The following is a 16,169-nucleotide window of genomic DNA, read 5'->3' as shown; positions in this document are numbered from 1 at the left end:
GATTCCGAAGAGGCAGAGGAACTCGAGACCAAATTGCTAACTTGCGCTGGATTATGGAGAAAGCCAGAGAGTTCCAGAAAAATATCTACTTCTGCTTCATTGACTATGCGAAAGCCTTTGACTGTGTGGACCACAGCAAACTATGGCAAGTTCTTAAAGAAATGGGAGTGCCTGACCACTTTATCTGTCTCCTGAGAAACCTATATGTGGGACAGGAAGCAACAGTTAGAACTGGTCATGGAACAACTGAGTGGTTCAAAATTGGGAAAGGAGTACGGCAAGGCTGTATATTGTCCCCCAGCTTGTTTAACTTATATGCAGAATACATCATGCGGAAGGCTGGACTGGAAGAAACCCAAGCCGGAATTAAGATTGCCGGAAGAAATATCAACAACCTCCGATACGCAGATGATACCACTCTGATGGCAGAAAGTGAGGAGGAATTAAAGAACCTTGTAATGAGAGTGAAAGAGGAGAGTGCAAAAAACGGTCTGAAACTCAACATCAAAAAAACTAAGATCATGGCCACTGGTCCCATCACCTCCTGGGAAATAGAAGGGGAAGATATGGAGGCAGTGTCAAATTTTATCTTCCTGGGCTCCATGATCACTGCAGATGGAGACAGCAGCCCTGAAATTAAAAGGCGCCTTCTTCTTGGGAGGAAAGCGATGAGAAATCTTGACAGCATCTTGAAAAGCAGAGACATCACCTTGCCAACAAAAGTCCGAATAGTCAAAGCTATGGTTTTTCCTGTCGTGATGTATGGAAGTGAGAGCTGGACCATAAAGAAAGCTGACTGCCGAAGAATTGATGCCTTTGAATTGTGGTGCTGGAGGAGACTCTTGAGAATCCCCTGGACTGCAAGGAGAACAAACCTATCAGTTCTAAAGGAAATCAACCCTGAATGCTCACTTGAAGGACAGATTCTGAAGCTGAGGCTCCAGTACTTTGGCCATCTCATGAGAAGAAAAGAGTCCTTGGAAAAAACCTTGATGTTAGGAAGGTGTGATGGCAAGAGGAGAAGGGGACGACCGAGGATGAGATGGCTGGACAGTGTCTGCGAAGCAACCAACATGAACCTGACACAACTCCGGGAGGCAGTAGAAGACAGGAGGGCCTGGCGTGCTCTGGTCCATGGGGTCACGAAGAGTCGGACACGACTAAACGACTAAACACACATTATCTTTGAAGCCATTTCTTCCTGAAAAGTGAAATAAAGTAAGCAAATGAGTAAATTAAGTGCATATAGCAGTAGCATGTTAGATCAGTACTTCTGAGCTTTCCTGCCAATGTTTTATTCCGCTAACAGATCTTAGACTGACAAAATGTATTCTTCTTTTTAGGTCTTGAAGTAGAAATTTTATAAACATAAGTTACTTTATTGGCTTTTCAGTTACAGTGATCAGTACAAGATAATTTATGTACAGTCCTCTATTTCTAATGCATTATTTTTATTTCTTTTCTAAATATGAAGTTTCCAATAATTTGTAAGTTTTTACATAAATATGAAAGAAAGAAAGAAAAGGAGACCATTAAAAAATAAGAATGTGGGAGCAGACAAAAGTGATACATTTGTCTAAGTGGAAGATTTTAAATGCTTAGCTTTTAAAGTATCAGGCCCAAAACAAAACAAAAATATAAAGAAGACAAAAGTGTTGTGACACCTTAAACACTAATTGCTATTTTTAATGTGAGAAGAAATGAGTGTGCCTTGACACTTGATTGTTCTGATGTGTAACTTGTATTGTGGACAAAAAGCTAGTGTTAAGACAGAATATGGAGAGACAGAATGGTTTCTTATAGGCAAAGATATCAGATGAGTGTACATGTTATCTTCTTCTCTGCTCAGTCTGTGTGCAGAACGTATCATACAGAGGGCTGAACTAGGTTCAGATGAAGGAGGAGTGAAAATTTATGGAAGAAACATCAATAATTTAAGATATGTAGATGACACCATCTTACTGGTAAAAAGCAGCAATGACTTGAAATGACTTCTGAGGAAAGTGAAAGAAGTGCCAAAGCAGGACTGCAGTTATGGAGTTATAACAGTAGGAGGTTGTCCTACTCTGGTCGTCTCATGAGAAGACTGGATTCTCTGTAAATCACAATAATGCTGGGAAAGGTGGAATACTGCAGAAAAAGAAGATCCAAGACTCTATAAAGGAAGCTGCAATCTTGAGTTTGCAAGAGCAGAGCAGGGCTGTTGAGAACACGACATTTTGGAGATTATTCAGTCATAGGATTATCATAGGTTGGAGCTGACTTGACAGTATGCAACTACAACAATGATAATAATATTTGTTTAGTGGAGTCAGAAATTCACCTTATATTAAAATCTGTGATCAGCAAATAATCCAGTTTTAGAATATATTTCTTTTATATTACTGTGTTGGTAGTAATGATATTTAGAACCATTTTCAAAAGGTGATTCAAAATATTTTGTTTGCAGGAAGACAATTATATGAGTTATCTTCAAAAAAGCAAGAATTACTGGAAAAGTTAGAATCCAATCAGAAAGAGCTACAAGAAGCTCAGGAACTTGCAGCTACACAGCCGGGCAGTATAAGTGGTAGGTATTCTGAGATTTCACATATTATCAACTATAGGCCAAATTCCTGTTGCTCAGTTACCCAAAAGGCATAACTTATAGTGGGAAATTGTTGTAAATGAAGAAATTTCCATAGGCATTATCTGCTGCATACTTAATTGCACGACTCAGTATGCAACAGAGATTTCTTACCTTACAATGATTCACCAATAAAACATACGCCTTTTGTGTAACTGTTCAAGAGGATTTCAGCCATAGTCATGTGTGTTTGTATGTGAGTATGTGTGTGTGAGAGAGATTAGTGATTACATGCACAGACAGTATGGAGAATATATGCAGCGTTCTCTATCTAGTACAAGAGCAGCAACTTTTTTAAAAATGCAATAAAATTGGCCAGAGATCTTATCTTAACTACAATTTAAAAACTATTTACAGTAATCATAAAGCCAACAATAAGTACTTTATCTACCAGGAAAACTAGAAAGAAGAGGTAAAATTACTTTTCTATGAATGTTATTGATAAAGTATAGTGTAACAGCTTCAAAGGTTTTTTGACCATCCTCAGAATCTTCTAGAGCCTGAAATATTAGGACACGCCTTCTCCACCATGCATGCTACCCCCTCTGAGGATAGGCCTCAGTTTTCCCCAGTCCAACGCTGCTATAGAAACAATAGGAATTGCATGGCAGATTTAGATCTGAAATAATTAGTATCTTTTTTTAAAAATAGCGTAGTGAATTCTAAGAAAGGAAAAAAGAACAAAATATTGATATTAATGTTATCAGATGTTTGATGATCTAAGTCATGTAATCTTTGTAGCTATCCTAACTTCACCTTACTTCCTTCACTGTAGTTTCAACTAAACATAGGACAAATGATGGAGAATATCCTAATTTCTTACCATACTGTGAAGAGGTTTCAGCCATTTCTTTCTCTATAAATCTTGTCAGACTAGAGAATGATAGCTAAAGGTCCTAATGCTTAAGTAGAATTTTAAATATCTGGAAACTCCCTGTGCCCTATCTTATGTACAGCAATGTGTTGGCTAAATGCTGATGGAAAGTAAGTATTGTTCTGAGAGAAACTGACATTTAACCTCTTTGTCAGTGTCCTGTATCCAGATGGCTGTCCCACTGGAAAGCTTACTATCTTTGCTGGAAGGACTGCTGTGCTGTGTTAATCCTTTATGGAAGGAAAGAAGGAATTTCTGGGGAGATATCTGTCTGAGCAAAGCTAACAGAATTATTTGTAAACATAAAAGTAGCTTTTAGACTAATCAGTGCTGCAAATTATTTTGGATTGCTTCATCAGGAAATTTTGTCAGAAAAAAGTAATGAAATAGTCTAGTAAAGTTACAGTGGTCTAGTACAGACCGGCCAAGTGTAGAATAAATCTGTTCATTTTCTATTATGTTAAACTTGTGTGTAGGCATCCTTCAGTCTCAAGAAACTATGGTAACGTGCTATGAATAGAGGTCTTGGAACAGTGTCTAGTGTGGCTGAGAAGGCCAATTCGAGAGTGGCAATCCTTTTCATACTGAAGACAAATACAATCTGCCCCCTGACCAGCTCCCTGGTTTTGCTGGTTTCTGGACTGCCTCTTTGCCTTGCCCTGCTGAACAAATGTCTCTTAAAATTGGGAGAGGCCATGCTGCACCGCCTGCCTCTAGGCTGAATGCTCAGATGTCAAGGTTTCCCATCTGTTGAGGTCCATTCCTAAGGCCTTCAGATCCCGCTTGCAGATATCCTTGTATTGCAGCTGTGGTCTCCCTCTGGGGCACTTTCCCTGCACTAATTCTCCATACAGAAGATCTTTTGGAATCCGACCATCAGCCATTCTCACGACATGCCTAAGCCAGCGTACGTAGATGTCGCTATTTCAGTAATGTATACATGCTAAAAATTAAACTTAGTTAAGCAGATTCCAAGCTTTCCTACTTTTCCTACAGACAACCTACCCTTAAATATTTCACTTACCATGAAAGTCCAATATGAATGCAATAGGTAGGTTCTGATTTGATGACCTATCACATGTACATAATTAGCACTATAAATACAAATATTAATGTTTAAAATCTCCAAATAATAATGTTTAAAATCTCCAAGAGTGAGTAATAACAGTATTGCAGCCTTCCCTAATCTGAATATAGTTTGAATTAATTATGCCCACACTTAACTAGCAAGCGAGTGCTGCACAATTGTAAAGCATAGTTATTTAAACATGCATTGGTATTTTGTTATGGATTGGAATAACATTATTTTGTAGAACATAAACTACAAGAGCTAACTGAACAAGGAAAACTGTTGACTAAAGAGCTAGAAGAAACTTTGTATGATATTAGAAAAGCAGAACAGTATGCTTCAGGAAGAGCTCTAATTGGAAGGCCTGCTGGTATGTAGATTACCTTGTTAAAGAAAAGACATTGAGCATGGTTATTCTGTTTCACATTCATTATCGGAAAATGTGGAGATATAAACTAGGCATCATGCCATTGTTCTTCAGTCTAGAACTCTCCCATAAATCCTGACCAGCCCAGCTAGTGGTGAAGGCTTCTGGGAGTTTTAGTTCAAGTACATCTGGAGGCCCAAGGTTGGGAAACTTGGATCTAGAATACTTTTTCTCAGCTGTACCATCCCCAAATGCCCCAGAAGATATTCTATACTATTGTATGCATCTTGGGTATTCTATAACTAAAGACTCTGTCCAGTTCCCAGTGTAGGGAACTGGAAAGTCATCCACCAAGGTGACCAAAGCAGTCTGTGTCTCATAGCCAGGCCTGAAGCCAGATTGAAATGAATGTAGGTAATCTGTCACATCCAGGAAGCCCTGGAGCTGTGAAACCACCATACATTCCAATACTTTGCCCAGGAATGGAAGATTAGAGGGTGATTGGTAATCAGACATCTGGACTGCCTGGATGTAACCCTCTTCGAACTTCTGTAGGCATAACTTCATGCTATGCCAAATGCAATAGGATTCCAGCCAGTTTGTGTTAATAAACATTTTATTTGTTCTTTTTTCGTGCAGTTAAATTTATTAGCATTTTGAAACATTTTATTGCTTTTAAACTCATGTTAAGAAGGTCTAACATAATTTCTGTTTAAAGAAAAGGAATTACATGATCTGTCAGTGAAGAAGCACATTTTAGAGGAAAAGCTGGAATGCAATCGGAAAGAGCTGGAAGAAGCTCGAAATCTTGCAGCTTCCCATCCAGGCAGTATTAGTGGTACGTTAAGTAAAGCCACAAGTGTATCTGTGCATTATTAAATCAATTTTATTTCAATCCAGCTATGTGTCTCACCGTGCAACTTTTGTATAGCAACTGAAATTTATTCTTTTACAGTTATTTATATACCGGTATGTGTAATGGTTAACCAACCATTTGTTAGGCCATCTCAAAGATTACAACCTTTACCTTTACCTAAAATATGGAGTTTAGAATGCTTGCGAAATCTCTACAGTTGTTATCTGTCTTACCAAGATGATGTATATGAAATAATTAGAACATTCAATTAAATGAAATAATTAGAACATTCAGTTAATACTTAAATTTACAAATACTGTAATATTGTATACTAATTTCAGTGATGTGCTTGTGTAGTCATTTCAGCATATATTAGTATTTGGCATGAACAGGTCTGACATTACTTTCCAGAGCACAAACTACAAGAACTTGAGGAGCAAGGAAGAGCTTTGGCTGCAGATTTACAGGCAACTATGCAACATATACAAAAAGTACATAGTGTTTCAGAAAGAACTCAGCTGGAACTTGCAGGTACATAAAGATTCAAAGATACATTATTGTTATTATGTGCTGTCAAGCTGCCTCCAACTCATGGCAACCTGATCACTGAGTGACCTCCAGAAAGTTCTGTCTTTTACAGCGGTGCTCAGTTCTTACAAACCCAGTCTGTGGCCTTGTTTGTTGAGTCAATCCACCTCTTATTCGATAATCCTGGTTTCTTGTTGCCTTCAACTGTTCCCAGCCTTATAGTCTGTTCTAGCAAGCCTTGTCTTTTCCTGATGTGCGCAAAATATGACAGCCTCTGTTTCATCATTTTTGCTTCTAGAGAGAATTCAGGCTTGATTTGATTTAGGACCCACTTGTTTGGCTCTTTGGTGGTCCATTGCATCCAGAAAGCTTTTCTCCAATACTATATTTTAAATGAATCAGTTTTGAATCTAGTTTTTTAAAAAAAATCTTAATTTTGTGTAAATTCATGAACAATAAAAATATTCAACATTATTTTCCAAAAGATAATTCAAAACATTTCTGTTCGCAGAAAGGGCATTATATGAGCTATCTGAGAAAAAACATCTTTTACAGTCATATTTAGAATCCAATTTGAAAGCCATACAGGAAGCTCAGGCTCTTGCAGCTATACAACCTGACAGTGTCAGTGGTACGTATGCTATGATTTCATATGTTGTCAATTATAGTTTCAACATATTTTAGAATTAAGATCATTTTATTCCAATTGAACGTATAGTAAATATGAGACAGCTGTTATAGTTATGTTAGATTAGAAACACAGAATTTATAAAACCTAGCCCAAACTGTGAGAATAGTGCTCCAAGAGATTATATAGTTGCATTACTGAGGGGCAGGGGAGTCCATATTCAGAGAAAAAAATGAAAAAGAAAAAAATTGCTTATCTATGTTAAAAAAATTATAAAAGGTTATGGTTCCCTACCCCTGCCTTGCAAGACAACACAAAATTAAACAGGAAAAAGTTCCCACACTGAAAGAACAATAATTAATAACTTAGGTTCACAAATGTCCTGACACTGTACCCTCCCTTTCCTTCTTGAGGTGTACTGGGTAATGAATGGTGAGAGAAAAGGATCAGAAGTGCTTTCAGTATTCTGTACATCATGTAGTGAGTGGAAATACATTGAAATTAACGGCATACACAGTGGGACAAATTGCATTGTAACTGAGCCCTCCAAGTAGCAAACAGCTGCTAATTGACATGTTCCCCACTTAATTATTAGATCTATGCCGTATCATTCAGCTGATTGCAAATAGGAATTCAATCATTACCATGTTTCCCCCAAAATAAGACAGGGTCTTATATTATTTTTGCTCCAAAAAACGCATTAGGGCTTATTTTCAGGTGATGTTTTATTTTCCAGTCATGTTGTCTTCTGAATGCTGCACAATGTTGGAGGGTGGGGTTTCATTTAACTAAGGCTTATTTTGGGGGTAGGGCTTATATTACGAGCATTGTGAAAAATCATACTAGGGCTTATTTTCAGGTTAGATCTTATTTTTGGGGAAACACGGTAATTAGCAGCTATTTGCTTCTCCAGGTTATGCAGCTGCCTTTATGGCAGTGTAAATATTTAGTTGGAATCTGGCCAAGATAGCTCACAAAAACTAATCACATTGAAAACAAAGTTAAGTAAGCTGATTCTGTACTTACAGAATTTTTCTTGTTGAGGATGTTTTGTCACATCACAACTAGGTTTTAGATGCTTCTCTCCATGCATTACAGGCCAAATAATCTTGTGAAGTAGTTAGTAGTTACATTGTTCATTGAGGCATTAAAAAAACAGAAATTCAAATAGTTGCATTTAAAATGGTCAGAAATACTGTTTATAAATTTATCAATATTCAAGGTAGATTCCTGTTTGTTATTAACTGGCATAAATAATTTCGCAGAACATAAACTTCAGGAGCTCTTTGAGGAAAGAAGACGATTGACTGCAGATCTAAAGGCAGCTGAGCAAGACTTACGTGAGGCAGAACATCGTGCTTTAGACAGGGCTCTAATTGAACAACCTACCGGTAGGTTAGAAATTCCATGGCTTTCAAAAAAAACCCACCACCTAATGTGTGACTCTTAAGTGTTGTAAAACAGTTATCTCACTATGACTGTTATGGAGAGAAAGCATGAAGCAGGTGGTGTGCATTTTTTGATTAGTACTTCTCGAGAGTTTACCAAAATGAGATTGTTTGCCTGGCAAATTATTCACTGGAAAATACTCGGTTTCTGCTGGTCTGAGATAATTTTTTTTGCAGCAACAAGGTCAACAAACAGATGATGTTACATACTTTCAAGAGAAGATAACTAGCTTTAGATTCCAAGTAGTGGGTGATTTCAGTGTTCATTGTAGATATAACTCAGTCTCGAATGTTTTAGGATTTCATGTCTTCGATGGCAACCTGGGACTGTTCCAGTTCATGTCCAACCCCAGACATGCAGTCAGGTCTACGCTTTATTTGGTATTTTCTTTTGGTGGAGTTGTTAGTTTGGAGACAGAAGAATGTGCAACATCATTGTCACTACCTGGTTACTTTCAGAGCATCTACTGTATGTCTGCAAGGGTAGTGGATCAGTTAAGGTGGTTCACCCCAGGCACCTGATAGATTTGAAGAGTTTCTTCAATGTACTTTGAGAGTTTGCTGCCTTGTTTTTCAGTAACACTGTTGAAATCCTAGTCAAACTGTAGATTATGCAATTTGCCAGGGTGGGTGATGTCCTTGCTCCTAAGCATGCTTCCCATTCATAGAGCCAGGTCAGCTCTATCTTGTTTAACCTCTCTGTGCAGATGATAAATCAGGAAGGTTAGACAGCCTTTGGAGAAAAATTAAAAATGAAAATATGCTACTGATATCATATTATCTTAATTCTGAAATATATGCACTGGTTGCCATTTAACTGAGAATACAGTAAATCCCATAGAATTCAGTGGGATTTACTTCTGATTAAACATATTCTGTATACGATTGCACTGTTAATATCACTATTAGTTGCACTGTTTCACCCCTTCGTTCAACCCAAAAGGTCTTAAATTTTTTGTCTGCTTTCAAATAAAATAGGTTCAAGGATTTCCTATGACATTCTTACAAAACATTCTTACAAAAACAAAAGGAAAAGACATTTAAATATACAAAATCCATGCGTATTAGTTCAGTTTAATAGGCTTGCATGGAATGGCACTCCCAGACTTTAGAGTTTAGTTTTAGCAAAACTGTTTCTGTCACTTTCCTTTCGTTGGTGTGATATTTAACACTGCACTTCTTCAATAAATTTAGCTGGTGAGGGAATGATCTTCCCGTCCAATAAAACTGTATTTTTCTCTAGATACTGGACTCTTTTATGCTGGTAGCACTCAGTGATTGCCAAAGGAGTTATGACGATATGGGTTTTGTAGTACTTTCCCCCCAGGATTTGCAGGGGTTTTGTCTCGGCCAGAGGCCTGGCTGTTGTTGTGGAAGAGCACCAAGGCCACATCTCAAGATTGATAAACATAAAATTCCTTGCTAATGGCCTACCAGCCTGGGAACGAAAAACAGGAACTGTGGAAAGTTACAAGTTGGGTGTGGACTTGTGAACTAAGGACTATATGCTGATTGGATACAATCACGAAGCAGAGACTTTGATTTAAGTTATAGAAAGGGGGGGGTTAAGTAGGTGTGTATGTTTTAGTTAAAGGAGGAGAAGATGGGTGTCAGGTTTAAAGCCTTTGCTGACTGATTGGGAGACTTTAGCTATGGTTACTTAGAATAGCCTAGTAATTTAGTAAAATTATTAGCTAGTCATTTTATTGTTTTATGGGGAAGCCTTGCACAAGCTTACTTAATACTTAGATGCTTGGCGTTTACCAGTACAATGGTATCTTTTTGTATTTCTTTTGTTTTATAAACTTTTACTCTTTTTGAATGACTATATTATATTTTACCCAAGTGTGATTCTTGGGGGCAAGGGTGAGAGTGCCTAAAGAAAATGCCTTAGCCACAAGGGCTGTGTTTGCTATTTTTGTTTTTGGGTGTCCTACCTGGTAAGGCTGGTGTGCAAGGTTTAAAGTACATAGCTGAAGAGTTTTACACTTAAATAGGTAAAGAAATAGGTTCCCCTTGACATTTTAATCCAGTTGTGTCCAACTCTAGGGCGCGGTGCTCAGCGCCGTCTCCAAGCCCATGGAGCCAGCGTTTGTCCTAAGACAGTTTACGTTTATGCTTAAATAAGTAATTGGAAATCTAGGAACAGAAGCTTGTTCATGATTGCCCACTCACACACCTTCTACATCTCACCCAATTTAAATGGTTCTGTGATTTTTTTTCTGTCTCCAGAAATGTTTCACCATATGCCCCAAATATAGTAGAAACAAAACTGTCAGTCTCAGAGTGATTGAAATGACTGAAAAACATACTTACTAGTCTTGTCTATTTGGGATAGTCCTATTTGACACTTCATTTCTTTACAAATCCCCCCTCCTGCAGATGTGAGCAAAATGTTTGTATGGCTTCCAGTGTGGCACTGTTGCATATAGGGATTATGGTGGTAGTTTGGTTGGAGGTCGCTCAGCACAAACCTGGTGAGAGATTATGAGAGGAGGCAAAACCAAGAATGGTTCACTGTGTTGGGATTGGAAACGAACAATGATGTTGCAATTGTAATGTTCTTTGTCTACCTGTTATCTGGCTGACATTGCTATGCTGACTCCACTAAACACTCCCTGTGGACACTTTTGCTACTTACTCTACTAAATATAGGTTTTCCAACTTCTGCTTGTAAATCCAGGCTTACAATGTTACTAATGACTGTACGGACACTCTGGTACTAGTGATCTAGGTGATTTGAATGTAGCAGTTTTGCTGCATTTTCAGAAGGATTTAATTTAGTTCATGGGTAATATTTGATGCTGGATTTGATCAGGGCTACATACGTGTATGCATATATATTTGCAAAGAATCACACACAGACAGACATCCCTATAATCCTGGCGCAGATTGCGCTTCCCTTGCTGCTAACATGAGTAAGGGTGATGAACGGTCTTTGTGATGGTTACTAGGAATGGGAATGGACAGAAGGCTTTTCACTTTTCCCCAGTGATCCTTAGACAAATTAGTATTTGCTGGTTTGTTAACAGTCTCTTTGTCTTGTCATAAAATGGGCAATCTGTAAGGAGAAATGACGTTATTTGCCATTTCTGTAAAATAAACCCCTTTTATTAACCATTTTAATAAAATAGATCAGTTTTAGAATATATTTATTTTGTTTGCCTTTGTAAGAATAAAAACATTTGATATTACTTTTTAAGAGGTAATTCACAATGTTTTCTGTTCACAGACAGTGAATTATATGACCTGTTTGAGAAGAAGAATCTGTTGCAAGCAAATTTGGATTCCAATTGGAAAGAGCTGCAGGAAGCTCAGAGTCTTGCAGCAACCCAGCCAGGCAGTGTGAATGGTAGGTGCAGGTGCAGCTGGTGCCCACCACAGTTTGTGGGACAGAAGTCAGTGGTGAGCAAAGTCAGGAGCAAAAGTGCATATTCATTCCACACACAGAAGTATTCATAAAGATGCAGATAGGAAAGCATTTGCTTTTGAGCCCCATTGCTTTAATAGAACTCCACTGCGTAGGCGTTTCCCAATTTCTGATGCTTTCAGTTGGAACCTAAACAGATTGAGTTGGAAGGTTATATTGCCGCTCCCAAATCTATAGTTAGAACAATGCATTGCTAAGCCGTTAGTCACGTATGAATCAAGTGTGGCACTCCTGACACCGATGGACCATGACTCCCAGCTCTCCTCACTAATGGCTATACAGTACTGGCCAGATGTGATGAGAGGTGAAATCCAACAGCATCTGGGCTGTAGTTGGCCCATGCAATTGTTTCTGCACTTGTTTTTACATTTGTATCATTATTTGTATATAACCCTAAGGTATACTTTAATGTTAATAACAACAGATTTTGTGATGGCATGGTCCTTTTTTCCTGGATCACCTGTAATTAAGAGTTTAAAAGCCTTCAGCAGCATTTAGTTAAATTAATGGCATTGTGTTAGTCTTGAAAAATTGTGCTTGATCTCAGCTCTGAGTAGTTGAAATAAGAACTTCAAACTATAGTTAAAGAAGTGGGCTTATTTCCACTGACTGTAATTAAATCAACTCATTAATTACAGTTTATGGGTCAGAAAACATGATATTTTTTGGTAATTTTAAACAAATACAAAATCTTCTGATCCAGCCATGTTCTAAAAGGAGATGGAAAAGATAAGCAGTGTAGCTTGAGAGTCATAGAGGCCTATTTTCTGAATAATAAACCATGGCTTAGTGTTACACTCCAATATGTTAAAGAAGATGGTTTTTGGACACACCTAAAGCCAAATTTGTAAAATATACAAATGCTTACTGTAGTGTCTTTGTTATTTAAAATAATTTAATGAATTTCTCAGCCACATCTCTAACTACAGTGGACCCTTGACCTATGGAATTAATCTGTATTGGAATGGTGTCCGCAGGTCAAAAAGTCTGTAGGTCGAAAATGCATTTCCCATAGGAATGCATTGAAAACCCTGTAATCTGTAACCCCTCCAAGAACCCACCCCCACAAAATTAAAATAAATAAAATAAATTACACCTTACCTTTCCAAAGCCTTCAAGGGGTTCCCTGTCGCCACCATCGCCGCTGCTGGAGGACTCTGAGGGCTTTGGCGCCGCTGCCGGAGGCCTCTCGGAGGTTCCTCACTGCTGTTATTGCTGCTGCTGGAGGCCTCTCGGACGTCCCCTGCCCCTGCCGAGGCAGGCTTTCCCAGGGTGGACCAGGCCTACCAGGGGAGGTCTTCCCCCGGTAGGCCCAGTCTACTCCCCGGGAAAGCCTGAGGAGTAGACCAGGCCTACTGGGGAAGCCCTCCGCTAGTAGGCCCAGTCTACCAGGCTTTCCTAGGGAGTAGACCGGGCCTACCGGGGGAAGCCCTCCCCAGATAGGCCTGGTCTACCAGGCTTTCCCAGGCGGTAGACCAGGCCTACAGGGGGACGCCCTCCCCTGGTAGGCCTGGTCCACCCTGGGGAAGCCTGCGTCAGCAAGGGGGGACCTCCGAGATGCCTCCCATGGTGGCGGAGAAGCCCTGGAAGGCATCTGGATGCAGATCAGCGGCCTACGGACTAGAAGGGGGAGGCGGGGAAAACGCCAAATTTGAATTTGGCACTTACCCCGCCTCTTCCTTCTGGTCTGTAGGTCGATTCTCTGGCCGCAAGTTGATTGGAAATCTTGTGGCCGGAGAAGTACGCACATCGAAAAGTATGTAAGTGGAGCCATTTGTAAGGCTAGACTCCACTGGTATGTGTACTATATATGAAGAACGTAAGGAGTATGTAAGTGGAAAACATTAAGATTACAGCATATGTTAATGTTTTATTATGAACTAGTCTACTTTTTTAAAAAAACAGAACAGAGACTGCAGAAACTCAATGAGGAGAGAAAATATTTAGATGAAGATCTACAGAAAACTGTTCGTGATATAGTACAGCGTTCTTTTTCAATAAAAGGTCTAACTGGAAAACCTGTTGGTAAGCAGAGAATAAATAACCCTAAACATTTAAAGCAGGCATCTAGCAGGTATGTTGCTTTAAAGTTTCAACCCCAGTTACTGCTATCAGTAACAAGACTATCAGATGGAGAGGAGGCATCACTATTACATTCTTTCATCTTTGAGTCCCAGTGCAGAATGTTCCATTAATTCAGCAATGCCGTAGGTGGGAGGGAGAGGTGGAAATCATATACAGTGGTGCCTCGCGCAACGGTCGCTCCGTAGAGCGACGAATCCGCGCAACGATGCCGTTTTTGCGATCGCAAATGCGATTGCAAAACGGCACCTAGATAGGGGAAAATTCACAGAGTGAAGGTCGGTAAGCGGTTCGCTTACCGACCTTCGCTTTGCGACCTGCCGATCAGCTGTTCTGCGGCTTCAAAATGGCTGCCGGAACAGCTGAAAGGGCCGGGTGCAGCGTTTTCGTGCCCTTGGTAAGCAAGGGGAGGGCGCGAAAACGCTGCCGGAACAGCCGAAATGGCCGCGCGCAGCATTTTCGTGCCCTCCCCTCGCTTACCAAGGGCATGAAAACGCTGCGCCCGCCCATTTCTGCTGTTCCGGCGGCCATTTTGGACCCGCCGGACAGCTGATCGCAGCGTTTTCGCGCCCTCGTTCAGCGAGGGGAGGGCGCGAAAAATGGCTGCCGGCCATCCCGGAACATCGCACAACGGTGAGTATTCGGCTGAATTGGAACGCATTAAACCATGTTTAATGCGTTCCAATGGCTTTTTACTTTCCGTTGAGCGATGTTTCACACAGCGAGGGTTAATCTGGAACGGATTAACCTCGCTGTGCGAGGCACCACTGTACTTCCTTGTCATTCCTATATTATATCAAATGTTGGTGGTTAACTACCCACACATCCTAACTTCCATTGTATGGTAAGGAAGGGGGGGAAATAGAAAGAAACTCATTAGTTGTTACTGTAGGGATTTTCTGTCTTTTTAAAATGTCTCTATGAACTTATTTATGGCTTATAATAGGTTGAGGAAACTAAATTTAAGTAAATAAAATTTATTCTGGTAGTTCCCAAAATTTATCAAATTCACCTGCCAGTGCTCACTTTTCTTGTCCCCGGAAGCAATATTTCTACAAAAATAAAAACAAGCATATATTAGCAATTTGCAAGATTATTAATATAAGATGAAGTATACATAATATTCCAGTTTGTACTGATCTGGGGAAGCATTGGGACTGAATTTGCCCTCCTAACAAGGGGAGGCAGAGGGGACAATTCTTTGTATGTGTCTGTGTTTATAGATTTTTGTGCCAAGTCAAAGGCTTTGTACCACTTGACATTGCTTTGCAGCAGTTCTGGAAAACAAAATTAATATAGCTGCTTTGTCTATTTTACTTTGAGATCTGGATTGACAGAATCAGATAATCTTTTGTTAAATTATTGGTTTAAAAATAATTTTACATTTTCTGTAACATGAATAGTGAGGCATTTGAAACATGTTTTCAAGGGAAACATTTCCTTTTGCAGAAACAGAATTATATGAACTATCAGAGAGGAAACAACAGTTACTGGAAAAATTGAAAGGACTACAGGAACTTCAGGCTATTGCAGCGACTCAACCGGGCATTGCTGGTGGTATGTATGCTGACGTTTCTTATTCTTTCAGTTATAATATTAAACACATTTTCTTGGAATTTAGCTTCTATCTGGGATAATAAAGGAGCCGATAAGCAGACACTTTCATTCTTTTGCTACCTTAACAATGTGAATTGCCACTTACCAAACTGTCACGTAATTTCTTGCTCCCTTCACTGAAGATAATAAGAATGGAGCCAGGCTTTTCCAATAGAAAGCTGACACTAGCAGCTCAATAAATGCACTTTGCCAATCATTACACCCTGGTACCTACTGAAACTGCTTATATGCAGCCATGCTTGGCTATAATCATAATGAATCATGTATCAAAACACAAATAGGGAACTTGGCTTTTGATGGGAATGGCCTCTTTTAATATTTGTACAGATACAGCAACTGTTTGCTACCAAATGGCTTAAATTGGGTTGACACAGACAATCTTATGCAGATGAATTCTTATGGTAATTCTTCCAAGCCTTACCAAAAGCAATAGTATGACCTAAAATAAGAAAACTGTTGTAAAATGAATAAAGCGATTAGTGTGAATACTTAAGATAAAATAAGCTAAGAGCCACAAACCTGTAAAAGCAGCATAAATGTCCAACAAAATTGCATTTTTAAATCTTAGGAGAGTAAGAGAGCCTTCCTTTTGCACCAAAATTTCAATAAACTGGGCACAGGAAGACCTCTGTGGGAATATTTTA

At 39.3% G+C, this 16,169-nt stretch overlaps 1 protein-coding gene across 5 annotated transcripts in view; it reads left to right on the top strand.

Annotated features, from left to right (window-relative positions):
• Positions 1–16,169, top strand: part of CCDC7 (coiled-coil domain containing 7) — a 119,190-nt gene that overhangs the window by 57,064 nt on the left and 45,957 nt on the right. For all 5 annotated transcript variants that reach the window (XR_013537752.1, XM_078378545.1, XM_078378546.1 and 2 more), the window contains 9 exons: positions 2,450–2,569; positions 4,814–4,939; positions 5,655–5,774; positions 6,204–6,323; positions 6,832–6,951; positions 8,214–8,339; positions 11,629–11,748; positions 13,732–13,851; positions 15,358–15,465. Coding sequence is in view for 4 of the 5 variants with exons in the window: in XM_078378545.1 (XP_078234671.1) it covers positions 2,450–2,569; positions 4,814–4,939; positions 5,655–5,774; positions 6,204–6,323; positions 6,832–6,951; positions 8,214–8,339; positions 11,629–11,748; positions 13,732–13,851; positions 15,358–15,465 (1,080 nt within the window). In the remaining variant the exon portion in view is untranslated. The remainder of the gene's footprint in view (positions 1–2,449; positions 2,570–4,813; positions 4,940–5,654; positions 5,775–6,203; positions 6,324–6,831; positions 6,952–8,213; positions 8,340–11,628; positions 11,749–13,731; positions 13,852–15,357; positions 15,466–16,169) is intronic.

This window comes from Pogona vitticeps, chromosome 6 (genome assembly GCF_051106095.1).
Source record: "Pogona vitticeps strain Pit_001003342236 chromosome 6, PviZW2.1, whole genome shotgun sequence".
NCBI lineage: Eukaryota > Metazoa > Chordata > Lepidosauria > Squamata > Agamidae > Pogona > Pogona vitticeps.
This window is presented reverse-complemented; position numbering and strand designations above follow the sequence as displayed.